General features: G+C 41.0%; 1 protein-coding gene across 3 annotated transcripts in view; it reads right to left on the bottom strand.

The window, feature by feature from the left end:
* The window catches only part of vps13d (vacuolar protein sorting 13 homolog D), a 76,624-nt gene that overhangs the window by 46,517 nt on the left and 13,540 nt on the right, over window positions 1-16,567 (bottom strand). For all 3 annotated transcript variants that reach the window (XM_084916353.1, XM_084916355.1, XM_084916354.1), the window contains exons 16-29: window positions 14,846-15,025; window positions 14,531-14,661; window positions 14,247-14,379; window positions 11,850-14,141; window positions 11,600-11,751; window positions 9,168-10,220; window positions 6,534-6,624; window positions 6,272-6,398; window positions 5,999-6,179; window positions 5,300-5,482; window positions 3,947-4,100; window positions 3,076-3,292; window positions 2,458-2,629; window positions 2,006-2,121 (exon numbers count right to left, since the gene is read on the bottom strand). In XM_084916353.1, coding sequence (XP_084772479.1) covers window positions 2,006-2,121; window positions 2,458-2,629; window positions 3,076-3,292; window positions 3,947-4,100; window positions 5,300-5,482; window positions 5,999-6,179; window positions 6,272-6,398; window positions 6,534-6,624; window positions 9,168-10,220; window positions 11,600-11,751; window positions 11,850-14,141; window positions 14,247-14,379; window positions 14,531-14,661; window positions 14,846-15,025 — 5,182 coding nt within the window. The remainder of the gene's footprint in view (window positions 1-2,005; window positions 2,122-2,457; window positions 2,630-3,075; window positions 3,293-3,946; window positions 4,101-5,299; window positions 5,483-5,998; window positions 6,180-6,271; window positions 6,399-6,533; window positions 6,625-9,167; window positions 10,221-11,599; window positions 11,752-11,849; window positions 14,142-14,246; window positions 14,380-14,530; window positions 14,662-14,845; window positions 15,026-16,567) is intronic.

Genomic DNA, 16,567 nt, shown 5'->3' with positions numbered 1-16,567 from the left:
AAGAAGATTGATCTCAAAATAAAAGTTGTGCCTTTGTGCTGCAGCCAACATGGTTCCTTAGGCACAGCATTTACTCTGAAGACAAACAGTCTCCATTTCCAGTTTGAGGCACCCTTAGTTTTACTTCTGCTCAGAGAGTAACTGGCCAGCCTGCATGAACTGTGTAACTGAGGTTACACAGGCTTAGAGAATGTGGGTTCACTTGATCCCACATTGTCACGTGTCCAAAATGGCAAACAAACTAACCTCAATACCAAAAATTCTAGGGCCAAATGTGAGGCCTCGTCTCCCACAGATAAAAGCTTGAATTAAACCGGGTCATCCAACAGGATAATGGTCCCAAGCACAGCAGGAAATCTACAGTTGGTAAAATAAATGTTTAACCACACATCGATATTCGAAGTAAATATATGTCTAAAGGTGCTATTAACATGAATTTCTTAATAGATGTGGTAACCCATACAACCCACACGAGCAATGAAATCAAATTGTAGATGTCCATAAATTAAGTGCAATTAGCAATGAGAAATGACACGGAAAAAGTATTGAACACACGCAGAACAGGGGGTCATGACAACGAAAGCCATGACCCTCAAGACCTTTGTGACCTTATTATTGCAAAACATACTAAGGGGCAACAAAAGTCACAAAACAAGTTAGAGGGAGGTAAACAAACAAACATACAAGAGAATGTGTCTGTCTGCGCATGAGCGTTTGTCCCCAGCATGAGCCAAGGAAGGGGCCCCAGACACCAGCCACCCAAGAACTGCCTGACACCTGCCGCAGGTCTCACCGCACAACAGAGAGGCCTAAGTGACCGAACCAGGGAGCAGGCTAGCAACCACCCACTAAGCACCTACATCACGGGGTTGTTACCGTTCTAAACCAATGTCCCAGAGGGACCCAAGACTGGCCAAACAGATACACACACAGAAACTGCACAGAGGCACACATCCTTCCACATCCACCAAGAATTATCGCAATAGCTGTGCAAGAGCCAAGGGCCCCTTGTGGAGAGCTTAAGAAAGACCCTGAATCAGAAGGTATGATTGTTTCAAAGAAAACAACAAGTAACACACTCAGTCTCCATGGCCTGTACCGCACAACTCCATTGCTGAAGAAAGCCTGTGAAATACTGGGAAACTATAGCCTGCTAAGATGTTTGGAGGTCTAAAAGCACAGCATATCACCCGAAAAACACCATACCATGAAGTCTGGAGGTAGGGCTGTTTTTCAGCACACACCACTTCATATAACTGAAGGAAGGATGAATGGAAAACGTACAGAGACATTCCTGTTAAAAATCTGCTGCCATCTACCAGGATGATTAAAATGAAATGAGGGTGGACATTTCAGCAGGACAATGATCCCAAACACACAACCAAGAAAATAATCAACTGGTTTTAGAGAAAGAAAATAAAGCTGCTCTAATGGCTCAGCTTTCAATTAGATTCAGCTGACCTGAATCTAATTGAAAATCTAAATGCTAAAGCTCAGAGTTTAGGATTTGGAGACTCTGTGGAAGAATGGGCCAAAATCACACTTGAGGAGTGCATTCGACTAGTTTCCCCATACAGGAGCTTTCTTGAAACGGTCATCACCAATAAATACTTTAAATAAATACATTTCCGTCACATAATTTTTGGACATCTATGGTTGGATTTCTTTGCATGTGTGGACTGGATGGGTTGTTACAGACATCTGGAGAAAATAGCACCTTTAGAAATATATTTACTTAGAAAAATGGTGACCATACCTATGTTACCTGCTGTATAACACCATGGCTGAAACCCTGCCCACAAGGTGCTACAATGACTTGAAGTCCAAACCTCAACCTGACTGAAGTGCTATGGTGGGACTGTAAGGGAGCATAAATGACTGCCTGCAAATCTCAGTGAAGTGAAGGAATGCTGTAGCTCCTCCACAACAACACCAGCCCGAAAACTGTTAAAGAGCCGTGAAATAGCTGTAAATGCTTCTTTATAGAAAGTCAGAAAGGACTTACCTTGCTAGTGAGCATTTGTGTTCACTGTTTTGGGGATTGTACAGTAGCTCCAAACTGACATCCATCATGTCCAACAAGAATGAAAAGTTGGTATAAACATCTCCACTCAACACCGTCTAGAGAAAGAGAAAGTCAGTCTGCAAACTGAAATATGAAAAAAGAGCTAATTTGTTTTGCCATTCTGGCAATGAGATCTTCTATAATTGTAGTTGCTGTCCTCACTACCCACCACGTAGCCTCACCTGAAGAATTCCCTGCACTTTCCAATGTCAGCTTTACGCTCTACATCACCTCCTTTTTACAGCTTTTAAAATGAGTAAATGTTCTGCAGTATTTAAGACATCAAAAACCAGCAAATGCTATATTTTGTAGGATATATGACATATCCTTATTTAATAATGTACTACAATGCACTGTAAACTGCTCAGGTGTACGTATGTGTGCTTTCTCACATAGGTGCTGGGATCCTGCAGGTTGTAGGGTCGCAGGAACTCTTCAATAGGCTCTCCCAGGTTGTTCTCCAGTAGCCCTCTGATCAGTTGGTAGTGGTCCACATCCAGAGAGCAGTGTACCGATGACAGGCTGCCTTGGATGGACATGTCGGGTACCACATGGCTGAGCTCTCTGAGTTAGGACCAGGTTTGGATTATGAGTATGGTCATATACTGACACAATTCTAGCATGTGCTACAGAAAAAGGTTTTCTCTAAACATTATCCCATTATTCATGTGAGAGTTGCTGATGTTTAAAACTTCAGCATATCAATGAGTGTAGGATTAAAAAATTTGATGTACTGAAAGCCTGTACTTTTCAGTATCCGCCAAAGTTGGGTGCTCGTGAGCCTAATAGCCCTGAGTTATAACTGACTTATTTTACGGTAGGGAAGAAAAACAACACAAAAATAATGGATGGACAGTGAAAATATGCCCTGAAAACTGATTTTCAATTCAGCTTCAATTCAGTTTTATTCATTTAGTGCCAAATCTCAACAAAAGTCACCTCAAGGTGCTTCCATTGCTAAAGAAAAAAGAAAATAAAGTCTATTATGAGCATTTAAAAGCAGGGCTTACTTGTCCAGGTTGCGCTCCACTTTAAGTTTGAGGCGGCAGCAGTCTTTCAGCAGGTTGTTTCCGGTGCGACGGACACAATAGGAAGGAAAGACCAGGTCTGAATATTCAAGAGGTTTACCACCACTGTCCAAAGGTTGACTTGGCAAACGCTCTGCAGCAAAGATATCCATCTCCTGCAGGTCCAATGCAATGCAGTCCAACAAGCACACGTGGTTTTCTAATGGGGATAAAGACACACCACATACAGCTAGGTTCATAGTGTTTTGGACAAATTCTATAACACTGCCTTCACCATCTTCAATAGATGACATGGCTTCCTTTGGCTGCTCTTACTTTCATAATTCTTTTCACTTCCCATCATTCTGATACAAATTAATCTTGTACCAGAATGATGGGAATCAGTCAAATGTTGTTTCTCTACAGGCCTCAACTGACATGTTAAATGCTACGTTTCATAGCAGTATAATTACAGAAAATATGGCCTGTTTGGAGTTAGGGAAAGCCTCCTCGCTCTTAAAGGAAGACAGCAGCAGGGCTAAAATTTGCAAAGCTCCAGCTGAACAAAACACAAGACTTCTATTATGTCCTTTGGACAGATGAGGTGAAAGTGGAGATATTTGGCCATAAGTTATGCAGTCTAAGACCTAAGTCCAGACCTCAACAAGATTAAAATGATGTGGTAGGACCTTAAGAGAGCTTATCATAAATGACGGCCTGCAAACACTATGAAACACCAGGGACTGCTAGAGATGTGTGAAATGGCCGTGCTTCCTTATCGAGGGCTTTAAGAACTCAGAAATTACTCACCTTGCTAACGAGCATTTGCATTCATTGTTATATGGGACTGTACAGTAGCTACAGAGATGCTAACCTAAACTGCGAGGGCCATCCTTCTCAGGTGTCTTCTCTGTGTCTACGGTTTGTGGCCTCCCAGAGGTGAAACCTGTGTATGAGGTCAAACTGGATGTGGAGACTCTGCGCGTCTCCTGATCACTGCACCTCTCTGCTGCACTCTGGACATGCTCCTTTAAAAAAAAGAAAAAGAAAAGAGCTGTATAGTTGAACACCAAGTACTTGTAAATCATATTTTTGTTAAATGCCAAAATAACTAAAAGCAAAAGACACTATAAACTGGTTTACATATATATTTATGAGATGGGACTGTGGAAAAGCTTACCCAGAGCTTAGAAAATAATATACATGAAAAACAAATACAATTTTCAAAATACTTTATCATAATAACCTAAATACCTAACATAATTCCTAAAATTTAGTAACACCAATTGTTAATTTTTAAGTGAAGTCTATTTCTTTGTAAGCACATTTAAAAACAACACACAGATTGACCAAAGTGTCATACAAACTGGGGGAAAAACACTGAAACAAAAACAGAGACAAGACACAAAACCAAAAAAAAGAGTAAAAAAAAATCCTAGGGAGTAAAGACGTGTCTTCAGGCGGGTTATACAATACAATATTTTAAATTATTTTTACATAATTTAATCTGTGGATCTCTTTAGGTCACACTTAAACTTATACATTCAAGCATGTATTTGTCCTTAAGAGTATTTTTTCCCCCTGTGTTATAGATTTATGACAGGAGGAGTAGCCTCTGTTTAGTCAGTGTAACATGTAACAATAACTGTACAACCAGCTTTGTGAGGCAAATGAGTATGTAATATATGCTGATCATTGACATATCGGCATTACTTTACATCATCATTCAGATATTTATAGTATGGTGACTTGTGGCACTGTAAAAACAGTACAACCCGTTTCCACATCAAAAGCATTGTCCCAATTCAGATCCTTGTTTTTGAACTTGCTGGGATTTAATTCTTAACACGCACACGCACACACACACACACACACACACACACACACACACACACACACACACACACACACACACACACACAGGTAGATAAGCATCATTCCAAAAAAACAGTGATGACGTGCACACAGTCATCATAATAGCTGGTTAAACACCAAAGCCAATTAGAAATTGAACTACACTTGACAATCACTAACTTATAGTACTATTAGTGTGTGAAGTGACATGTTGTTTTTTTAAACGTATAATTTAAATAATAATAAAATGTGGTGAAATTAGAAAAGACTGGAAGAGAAATGGGGCGCAGGCATCACTCCATGCATGGATGAAACCAGAAGCATGACTCACCAGAGAAGGGAAAAAGGCATGTGCCATGGTCAGTTTCTCTACCTTGTCTCTGAGGGAAAAAGTCCCATACGCCCCTGCTGGAAGGAAGCGGTTCTTCACCCTCAGCTGACCGAGGTTGACTACAATGAGCCTTGGTGACCAGGAGCTCTCTGGGATGAGAATAACTGGAGCACCAGCCTCAATATCCAGCAGGAGTCTGGATGCCCTCTGAGGCTGATCTCGTACCTTTTGACAGACACAGGGAGGAAGGAATGAGCAATATGCAACAAAACCCCCACTGGTTAGCACAATCTCTCCAGTGATTTATCATGAAATGTAATGGAAAAACACAATCTAATTAAAAAATTAACAAGTAAACAGCTGTGCTTATTTAGTGCCCCTCCAATTAAAAAAAGTCATGCAAAGTGTAGTTACTGACAAAGCCTGCTCTGCCCAAGAGTGAACTGTGCCACTTTAGCAGTGGTCAAATTGACAATGTGGTCCATTCTCCAAAAGAAGGAACGAACGTTCTCAAGAACACTAAACGGCCTGAAGACCACAGAGGACAAATGAAGTCTTTCCTTGGTTAAGAGTCTTTACATCTAACCAAATGAAATGCAGCCTGGAGAACATATGCATAACTTTACAAGGGGCTACAGGCAATGACACCAACTTCACTAACATTTGGTTTGTAAAAACTACAGCCTAAAGAAATCATGTTGTTTTCTTTCCATGACGGCAGCCCTAGCAGACAGCACTCACAAGCTGGCCCTCCACTGCAGCCCGCTGCCGGCCTAGCACATCCTGTAGCTGAGTGAAGTGTTGGATGAAGGCTGCCACCTCAGCTTGAAAGCGCTGTGTGTGCACGTAATGCACTGACGCCATCTGCAAAGACACCTTGATGTCACATTCCCGCTCCAGGTCGGGGTCAGGCTGGCCATACCTGAGGAGAACAGAGCACACAGGTGACTAAAAACAGCACGATACTTCTAATTCCTGACTGAACAGTCTTTCGAGCACTGCAGTGATACATACTTAAGAATATTGAAGATCAGTGCCTCCCCTCCTTGTGTAGTGAAGCGCTCTCTGTAGAGATCACCATGTGGGGTCAGGTCACTCAAGGACAAACTTCCTAAAGCTCCTTGTAATGCCATGTCACCGTCTGAAATACCAGACAAAATATAACAACAATATACATTTTGGTGAATCGATAGTAATAAGATAAAATCTGAATATGCACAGTTTGTTTTATTGCTTTTACAATACGGAAAATAAAATAAAAGAGATTCATTCATACCAAACATCTCCAGATGAGCAGATAATTTGGACACACTTGCTTTGGCAAGCTCATTGAGTTTCTTGTTCAGTACAAGAGACAAAGAATGAACCTATGAATAAAAACACGGGAATGGGTTAGCAATACAAAAATCACTTCAGAATTGCCACTTTACACTCGCCAGCCACTTTTATCAAGGACACATTGCTAGTAGTAGGGTGGACCCCATTTCACCTTCAGAACTGCCTCAGTTCTTATTGGCACAGATGGAACAAAGTGTTTAAAACATTCCTCAGAGATCCATATCCATGCTGACATGACAGCATCACACAGTTACTGATCCGAATCTTGCAGGAGAAACTGAAACTCATAAGACCAACATTTTTTCCCCCAAATCTTCTGACCATTTTTGGAGAGCCCTTGTAAACTCCAGTCTCAGTTTTTAACCCCCTACTTAGCTGACAGGAGTGGCACCCGGTATGGTCTTCTGCTGCTTTAGCCTATGCGACTAGTTCACTCCCCTGTGATTATCAGGGTTGCAGCAAGGCTGTATGTTCCAGGTGTAACCTCTCCACTGTGGAGGTCTCTCCGGTTGGTTCACAGCATGACTGACTGTTATGAACCAACACTTGATGAATTTGCTAGTATATTTACTAGATGATTAGCAAATGACATGGTATGCTTTAGATCAGGGGTGTCAAACTCAAATACACAGTGGGCCAAAATTCAAAACTGGAACAAAGTCGCGGGCTAACATTAATATTTATTGAAGAAAAAAAAAAAATCTTCCTCCAGATATAAGAATGAATCTTTTCTTATGGACTCAAACAAGTTTTGCTGAAAAACTGAATATGGAACAAGCAAAGCTTAATACTAAACAATATATATATTAGCTGTATAATACCAGTAGGCCAGCTCTAATAGTAATTTGGTATGGCTTCGCGGGCCAAATGTAATTAGGCTGCGGGCCAAATTTGGCCTGTGGGCCAGAGTTTGACACCTATGCTTTAGATCATAAGCCCTGTTTTTCCCCAGCAACCCCCTCGCCTATTATCATTGTGCTACAAAGTCCTTCTTTTCTTTCTGTTTTTTTTATTTCTAGCAGCGTGACAGAAGTTTATGTTCTTGAATTATTATGCTATCTCTTGATTGCAGACTTTGAAAATAATACACCTACCTGTTAAGTACGTTCTTGACTTGACTACATGCTGTACACCACATTCCAAATTATTATGCAAATTGTGTTTAAGTGGCATAAAGATCAAATAAGTTGTTTTTCAATTAAACTCTTGGATGGAATTGTGTCTCAGGGCTCTTTGTATCACTGAAATTAATCTCGGACACCTATGATCATTAGTTTGGCAGGTGAGCCCAATTAAAGGACAAACCACCAAAGAAGGATGTTCCACGTTATTAAGCAGACCACCATTTTCAAGTAATATGGGAAAGAAAAAGGATCTCTCTGTTGCTGAAAAGCGTGAAATAGTTTAATGCCTTGGACACGTAATGAAAATCTTAGATATTTCACAAAAACTTAAGTGTGATGACCATAATGTAAGAGATTTGTGGCTCAGTCAGAGCACACACAGGTTCGTGCAGATAAAGGGACAATGAGGAAGGTTTCTGCCAGACAAATACATTCGATTTAGAGAGCAAAAAGGCCATTACAAAGCAGCAAACACATATTTGAAGGAACACCTGTGCATCATTGGTTGCTATCGGCATAAAAGGAGAGTAACTCATGGTATGGCCCCCATTCTTCCCTGACCTCAATCCTATTGAGAACCTTTGGAGCATCCTCAAACAAAAAAATATGAGGGTGGGAGGCAGTTCACATCCAAACAGCAGCTCTGGGAGGCTATTCTGACATCCTGCAAAGACATTCAAGCAGAAACTCTCCAAAAACTCACAAGTTCCATGGATGCATGAACTGTGAAACTGCTATCAAATAAGGGGCCCTATGTTAATATGTTACTTGACCTGTTAAGATGTTTTTGATTGAAATAGATTTTGATTTCAGTAAATATGATCTCCTAATGCTGCAAATTCAACAAATGACCATATTCAATTCTCTACAATCTTTAAAATGTTTTGAAACTCTGTGTGCATAATAATTTGGAACAGTGGATTTTAGTTTTTTTATTTTTGAAAGACATACTGTTTTCATTGGGAGGTTTGTTGAGTAACATTTGAATTATACTCTAATGGTTGATGACTCAAAAATTATGCTGACTGTCATTTGAATCGACTATTCAGGAAAATCAGAGAAAAATATCATTTGCATAATTGGAACGTGCTGTATAGGTGTTTTCCATCAAGCCATGAAACTACTCTTTGGTTAATTGTCCAGTTTCTTTTGAGTCTGTAAAAACTTGAGTACTGTATCAAAAAGGCCTAAAACTCTTGCAAATTATTTTAGAAATTACTCCAATTTAAGCTTAAAGTGTACACTTCAACGACAGCATCTTAAATTGTTACAGCATACAGAAACAAAATTACAAAATTTTATCTGACAGCCTTACATTGCTATCCTTAGAGCAATGTAGCCTGCATCAATGATAAACAGACTATATTTTCATACAGGATCTCTTAACTATTGAATCCATATGCATTCAGCATAAGGCCTGATAACTTTTAGCAGGCTACGTGACATACCTTTAGGTCGACTTTGGTGTTGACAGGCTCTCTTTTGTCCTTCTCACTGCTGTCTGGCTCATAGAGAGGCTCTCCTGGCGCGGGTTGGGGCGTCACAGGCACCTTGACTGCATGATTATTGGCAGTAGAGCCAACACCAAAAAAGTCCAGAATAACCACCCAGGTCTGTAGCGTGATCAAAACGTCCAGGCAGTTAAAGTCAACGTCCACACTTCGGCCTACGCTCCCATAACGCGTTCTGAACTCTGGATGGTTCTGGTCAACCAGCTGTACACTGATATGGACTAATGACTCATCAAAATCTGGTGGTGGGTTAGGAGAGGGTGTGTGGTGGTTCGGAGAAGGAGGAGGAGTGCAGGGACAGTCCGGGCCCCTCTTGGATTTGCGACTGCTAGATGAAGGGTTGCTGGGATGCCTCTGGTACAGCTGGAAGACATTCTGAGCCTCCTCCATGTGAGCGGGCAGTGACCGAGGCATGACTGGGTACAGAGCATTAGATGCTGACGGACAGCTTTGAGAAAGGTACTCCTTTGGACTAAAGGTGGAAGGTTTGGGAGCTCCACGCGACACCATCAAATGTTTGTACTTGGACTCAGGATTCTGCTCCAAAAGGTCTTCCATGAGCAGGGAACGAAGAGCCAGCTGGATTTCCAGTAAATGAGGGTGATCCTTGGTAAAGTCTCCCTCCAAATCTTGGAAGCGCAAACTGACTAAGCCCTGGGACCCCTGTGTTAGATCAGCACTGAGATGAACCTGCAATTCTGCCACATGTAAGGTGACTTTTAGCTGAGTGAACGAGGAAGAGTCAATTGTATGTTTGTTTGACTGTAGAGGCAAAGGAGATGAAAGTGACATGTGAGAGAAGCTGAAGTGAGGAGGGTCCCTTGCAAACATTCCTCCCTGGGGGTCGGGAAAGCGGTGAGGTTTGGTGCAGGAAGGTGTTGGTGGTGGGGGCGTGGGCGGCTGGCTCGGTGTAACATGTTGCTCTTCAGTCAGGGACAAATTGTCCAGTGTCTGGAGGACTTGTTCATACACAGGCTTGCACAGGAACACCTGTCACCAGAATGAAATGTTAAAGCAATTAACAACCCAGCAGTAAGACTTGCACAGCCATCGCATGTTATATCCGACTTCATCTCAAGCAGAAGATGGTGCAGCTGTGTTGGAATAAAGCATTCTCAAAAGGGAAAGGTGAAGCCAGTCAAGCTAGTCTTGGTGTAACCATGTGATGTTGTGATAAGCCAAAATTATTAAAGTAATAGAGTCAGTTTAAAATTTGTATCTTTAAAATCTGGAAAAAAAGAGAGGTAGTTACATCTAAACAAAAACTGTGGTTTTTAAATTATTGCTTTTAATTACGAAAGTCTTACTTCCTAACTTTTTACAAGTATATTTTAGGAAGATTAAACCAAAATACTCTCCACCTTTCCACCTCTGAAAAATATAAATGATGCAGATGTGCCACAAACTGCAGTTGCACGAGTGGCTGGCAGCTGAATTCCATTTTTATTTTAAAATGCACAACTCTACAGCAGCGTGTTACAGCCTACAATAAAAAAATTTTTTTGTCTCTATGTATAGTTTTCTCTATATCAGAAACATGCATGGACGGTGAATTTTTTTAAATCATTTGTTTGGGGAATCTGGTGTCTACGACAGAGTATTATGGCCACATTAAGAAAAAAAACAAATACAGATCATTTTGAGAATAAAGTTGAAATTCTATTTTAAGAAAAAACTCAAAATGTGGAGATTACAGTTGTTTCTAGGCAAACTTCCACTTTCACTTTAATTTTAAAATGATCAATACTATATTTGTTTCTTATTGTGGTCATAATACTGCTTCATAGATGTCTACAACTTTTAGCTCAGGTGTCTGAACTAGACCTTTAGACCAACATTTTCTGTGTTGGTGCAACTTTTGTATATGATAAATTACATGACTTACTACATGTTACAGACCAGCTCAGTGTAATCTTGTTTATAAATTTAGTTTAAATATAGTTTACACTTCTCACACATTAATATTCAGTAATTGTCAGACTACTGTTGTTCAGAATTTTTCTTTTATAGACATACAGGTTTTTCCAACTATAAGGAATTCAAAATGTTCTACTTCATGGTTCTTTGTTCAGTATTGATGTGAAGGACACTTTACAGAAACATCTACTGACAGTAGTTTAAAGAAAGAAAGGTAAAGTACAGGTTTGAATTGTTGTAAGGACAGCATTTATGTTAAAAAGTGAAATTGGGCCCAGCTCTGTTGTAATACTGATGTGCAAGCACTGTTGTGCTTTCCTTAATGTACTATGTGATCTGTAAAGGCAAAAACCACCAGTCTGTGTTTTCTATTTATGTGTTTAGAAGTAACCAGTCCTTCATTCACGAATAGTGACTTATATTCAGAATGCATATATAGTTATGTTATATACCTTAACAGGATTAACAAATTTGCCCTCAATTCTCAGTAGTCCTGTGCTCTTGAAGGATTCCTCTGTGGTGAGGAGAGTAAACTGTGCATCTCCATCAACAGGAACTTTCTCCAGGGTGAACTGTATAGTGGTGTCTTTCAGTATATGGAAAGCTAATGAAAGAAAGAAATTATATGAACATACTTGCAATACCATGGAGAGAATCTGCCATCCGAAATACAACTATCCTAGAAATTTTAAGCGTGCTCACCTTTTCCCTCATTTAAGGATTCAAAGAAGTCATGACGTGTGAACTGTGGTCCATCCTGAGTGTTGCTCCTGTTGCGAGTTGGTGACACGTTGCCAGCATTAACCCCCTTGCCTAGCCTCTTCACAACTAAATTACTCATATTGAGTGAATAGAGGCAAATGTCCTTCACCAACACCTGCAACCTTTCTTTTTCTGAGTCTTGCCCAGCAACAAAATTCTGGATTGTTATGCTTCCCAGGTGACCAACCAAGAGTTCTGGGTGACCAGGTTTACGGGGAATGGACACAACTGGTGATTCAATGCTAATGTTGAGGGTCAGTTTTACTAAGAATGTATCTAAAGTGGATTCAGGTTCCTCCATGGGAACGTCCTCTTCATCCTCAAACGGATAGGCCCAGCTCTGACTCAAAGATCGCATTTTCCGTGACGGCGTCTCAAAGAGTGACACCATCCCACTATACTCTGCTGTTTTGTTGGCTAGAACTGTTGACACTTTCGTGGCAGCTCTTTTCAACATGGAGCGGAAATTGTCTTCTACTTCATTGGCTGACAGACTGAGTTCCTTTAAGAACTTAGCTGAGTGGTTGTAGTGCAATGATGCCATTTGAAGTTTCAAAGAACACTCTCCTTGGGATTTCTCCATAAGGCGGAAATTCAAAGCTTCTGCAGGAGAACGTTCTCCTGTATCGGGAAGGAATGTTAATCCATCAAGACTTGGGGAGCAGTCTTCAACACTACCGATGCTGACCACAAACTGGCTTCGGCCTCCCTCCTGGGTTAGGTCCACCAGCTGCATGCATCCAAGTGAACCGTTAATGTCCAACCGGCTACCCATGGACACATTGACCTTGGTACCAGTAATGCTGGCAGTGGCAATCTTCAAACCTTTCTTCTCAGTACCTAAAACAGTGCTGGTAGACTCTGTACGGAGGAGAAGCAGGTTGAGGCGATGGATCTCCACAGTCAGTTCTTTGTTCTGGTCATAGGTGGACTGATATATCCCATCTTGTTCCTCACCACAGTCCTGTTCTGTATGTTGTTGTGCTTTATCGTGTTGCACTGGTGACGTCCAGGTGCCTTCTTCTTTGGGGAAAGACTTCTGCAGGAACTTGAGCAGTTCTACCATAGTCTCAGGGTTGAGAATGATATCCAGGTTATTGACCTGCATGCTTGTAACCTGAAGGGAGCTTTCCAAATTCATGGAGGGGCAGTCTGAGCTGACAAACTGGTACTCAAGCTTAATCAGGGCTTCTTGGTCTTTGAAAAAGGAACTGAAGGGGGAGAGTCCATCTGAGGGCAGGTGAGAAGACTGCTCAGTATAGCTTTGCTGATGTGGAGGAGAACTGCCATTAGCTGAAACAGGAGACGATGGCTGGCTTTCTCTTAGGCTGCCTGTGGGTATGTCAAAACTGAGATGCTTATGAGAAGCAACAAGGAGGTCAAAGTCTGAGCCGTAAGTTTGTAGGGTGTCCACCAGCAGAAGACCATGGACAGTTAGAGCAACTTCTGCATCATATGGTCGCTTGACAAAATGAGCATTTGTGCCAAACACTTTAAGAACAGATATGTACCGCCCATCACTCTCTACACCAAGCTGCATGTAGTTAATGTTGAATTCAGCTAACAGTAGACGGGATTCCACCAAGACTTCACGTGTATGCTGCTCCAATGTCATCACGCTCTGAGTAAGATTTTTGGCTGAACCTTGCAGCTTCCATGAGCTCTCTTCTCTTTGAAATATCTTTTCATGGCGGAGGGTAAGAGGATCAGAAGGTCTGACAGTCTGACTCTTCTCTTGGCCTTTGTTTCCTTCATTTACAGCTGGACTGTTTAGTCTAGCCAGACAACTCCTAAGAGCAGTCATCTTCTCAAGGTTCATATGGATCTTGAGGTCTGGTAGGGTTCCTGACAGCACAGCACCGGGGAGCTGGGGGTCAGATGTGTAGCGCAGTCTCTGCTCAAGCTGCAAGAGCACATTGAATTTCTCCACCACGTGTGTAGGCCCTACCTCACTCTCCTGAAGATGCTTCCAGTTGTCTTTATAGCGACCGACCATTATCTGGAGGTCTTTAAAGGACAAGGAGTATTTTTCATAAAGCTTTTGTCTGTAGGCCTGAGTACCTTCCAGAGACCTGAAGCTTGTAAACTCAGGGTATTTCACCTGTGCTTTCAAAGGCACATCGAGTTCAGGTGGGGGAGATTCTGGTGGGGTTGCAAGAGGAGTCTGGTACTCATCATCACTTATGTTTTCTCTTTCTGGCTGAGTAGCCATTGAGTTGGACTTATTGTCATCTTGAAAAACAATGGATACAATAGCAGGGGTAAGTGAGATATCACTCTTAACAGTGGGAAAAAGAACAAAGACACAGAGGCATATTAGTGAAATGGCTGATTTACCTTGAGAGTTTGTCAGTAGAATCCTGCCTAAATCAACAACAACAAGCATTGGGTCTCCTGACTGGAAGTCATCAGGAAAAATCACCTGGGGTGCAGAGATGTCCAATTTCATTGTCCAGCGCTTACTGTTCTCCTACGAATCAGACATGAGTAAGATTTAATGGTGATTTAACTTTTTCATACCACCATGAGCAACATGAGGCAATTGTTGTTGTGATTTGGCACTATATAAATACAACTGAATTGACTGAAAAATATAATTGAATTCAGAGTATGTTTCTTACAATGAACTCTCCCACAAGCAGCTGATCGATGGTTTGTCGGATTTCTGCCTTGGTCTGCATTTTCAGCTTGTTGTACTGCCTCCTTGCAGCTTCTGCCACTCTCAGCTCCAGTTCTGACTGATACCCAAAACCTGGGTTTGAAAGGCATTTATTTAAACAGTAAACTGTTTTTAAACAGTCTCAATTCAGTCAACTCTGCTTGTAATTGCGTATCACATGACCACTCACGCAGAACACATTTCTGGTCTCAGTGCTTGCAAAACATGCTACAGAGGAAAACCAGCAAGGTATAAAATCCACTTTAAATATACTTACCCGAGGTGTGAATTCTTCCCTTATAAAAGAATTCAATCACTTCTTTTATTGCTTGTGGGTTGTAGATTATGTTCAGTGGACTAGTGTTTACTTCCAGTCTTCTCTCAAACTTGCACCTCACAGGGTTACGCTCGTAAATCATTTCAAACACTGGGCATGATACGCATTCCACATTGCATCCTGACAGAAACATAACAAACAAAGTGTTCTCAAGTGCGTTATGTTAAAAAAGGAAATAGTCACTCAAATCTGGTAGTATGCAATAAAAGCACAATTCCATTACACAGCAGTGGGTGATAAGTTTCATCACAGCAGGTGTCTTTCTGAAAGTGCTGCAACTAAGTTTAAGAATACAATTCCTCTACTGTTATTTTCTTCACTGCCAACACAGAACAGAACAGCAACCTGAACTCTGCTCTCACATGTAGGCTGATTATCTCAGCTTTACATCTTCACTGCATATGACTCTGGATACTGTGTAGAGGAGAACAACCCTAGGTTTCTCTCTGCACGGTAGCCATGCTCACAAAAAAATAAGAGCTCTGTTGAACGAATCAATCCTTTAAATCTTAACTAGCAACCTTAAATAGTAACAGCTTTATGAATTTATCCACAAACAAAATTTTGCTCTTTAGAGAAGAAGTTACTCATAACCATCTCACAGACGACATTCAATTCAGTTCAATTTTATTTATATGGCACCAAATCAAAACAACAGCCGCCTTGAGGTGCTTAATATTGTAATTTAAAGAGATTAGTTAAATTAATACAACCAAATGCTTTGGTTACAGTGAGAAGGAAAATCTCCCTTTTAACAGGAAGAAACGTCCAGAACCAGCCTCGGGGAGGGGCAGCCATCTGCCATGATCGGTTGGGGCGATGAATGACAGGACAAAGGCACACTCTGGAAGAGAGCCAGAGATTAATAATAATTAATGCAGAGTGGTGTATACACACAGTGAGTGAAAAAGGTGAATGAAGAAGAAACACTCAATGCATTGTGGGAATCCCTCAGCATTTCCCTCGGGATAAGTATCATCAATCAATCAATCCATCATCCTAGACCTATTGCAGTGTAACTAAGAGGGGGTTCAGGGTCACTTGATCCAGTTCTAACTATACACTTTATCAAAGTAGAAGACAGATATGATTCAAACCACTATAGCACAGTTCCTGTAATACCTACAGTATGCTCTAATAAGCACAACGATGAATCCACACCCAGAGACCATATTCTGTACTGAAACCCGACTGAAACTCAAATAAACCTTTCCTCTGCAGATGATCGGGAAGGTTGGAGATTGGAATGTAATTAGCTAAGAGAGAAGGGTCAAGTGATGGGTTTTTTAGTAACAGTTTAAATACTGCCAGCTTGAAGATCTTTGGTACATTTGGTACACAGCGGATTAATCGAAAGAGGTTGATCATATTTAAGATTGAAACATTAATTAATAGTAGGACTTCTAGGAAGAAGACTGCAAAAGACTGTGACGAAGTTCATGAAGTCATTACTAGTTAAGGTTAAAGGAATGCTTGGCACAACAGAGCTTTGACCTTTTGTCAACCTGGCTACAGTGCTGAAGAGGAACCTAGGGTTGCTTTTATTTTCTTCAATTAGTGATGAAAAGTAAGACGTTCTACCTTTACAAAGGGCTTTTTTAATAAAAGCAGCAAACTATTTTTCCGGACTAAATTATGAGATGGTCTAAATTAATCCACTGG

Source organism: Perissodus microlepis, chromosome 20 (assembly GCF_051167445.1).
Source record: "Perissodus microlepis isolate ML-2025 ecotype Zambia chromosome 20, ASM5116744v1, whole genome shotgun sequence".
NCBI lineage: Eukaryota > Metazoa > Chordata > Actinopteri > Cichliformes > Cichlidae > Perissodus > Perissodus microlepis.
Note: the sequence above shows the minus strand (reverse complement) of the source record. Positions and strands in the feature narration are given on the sequence as shown.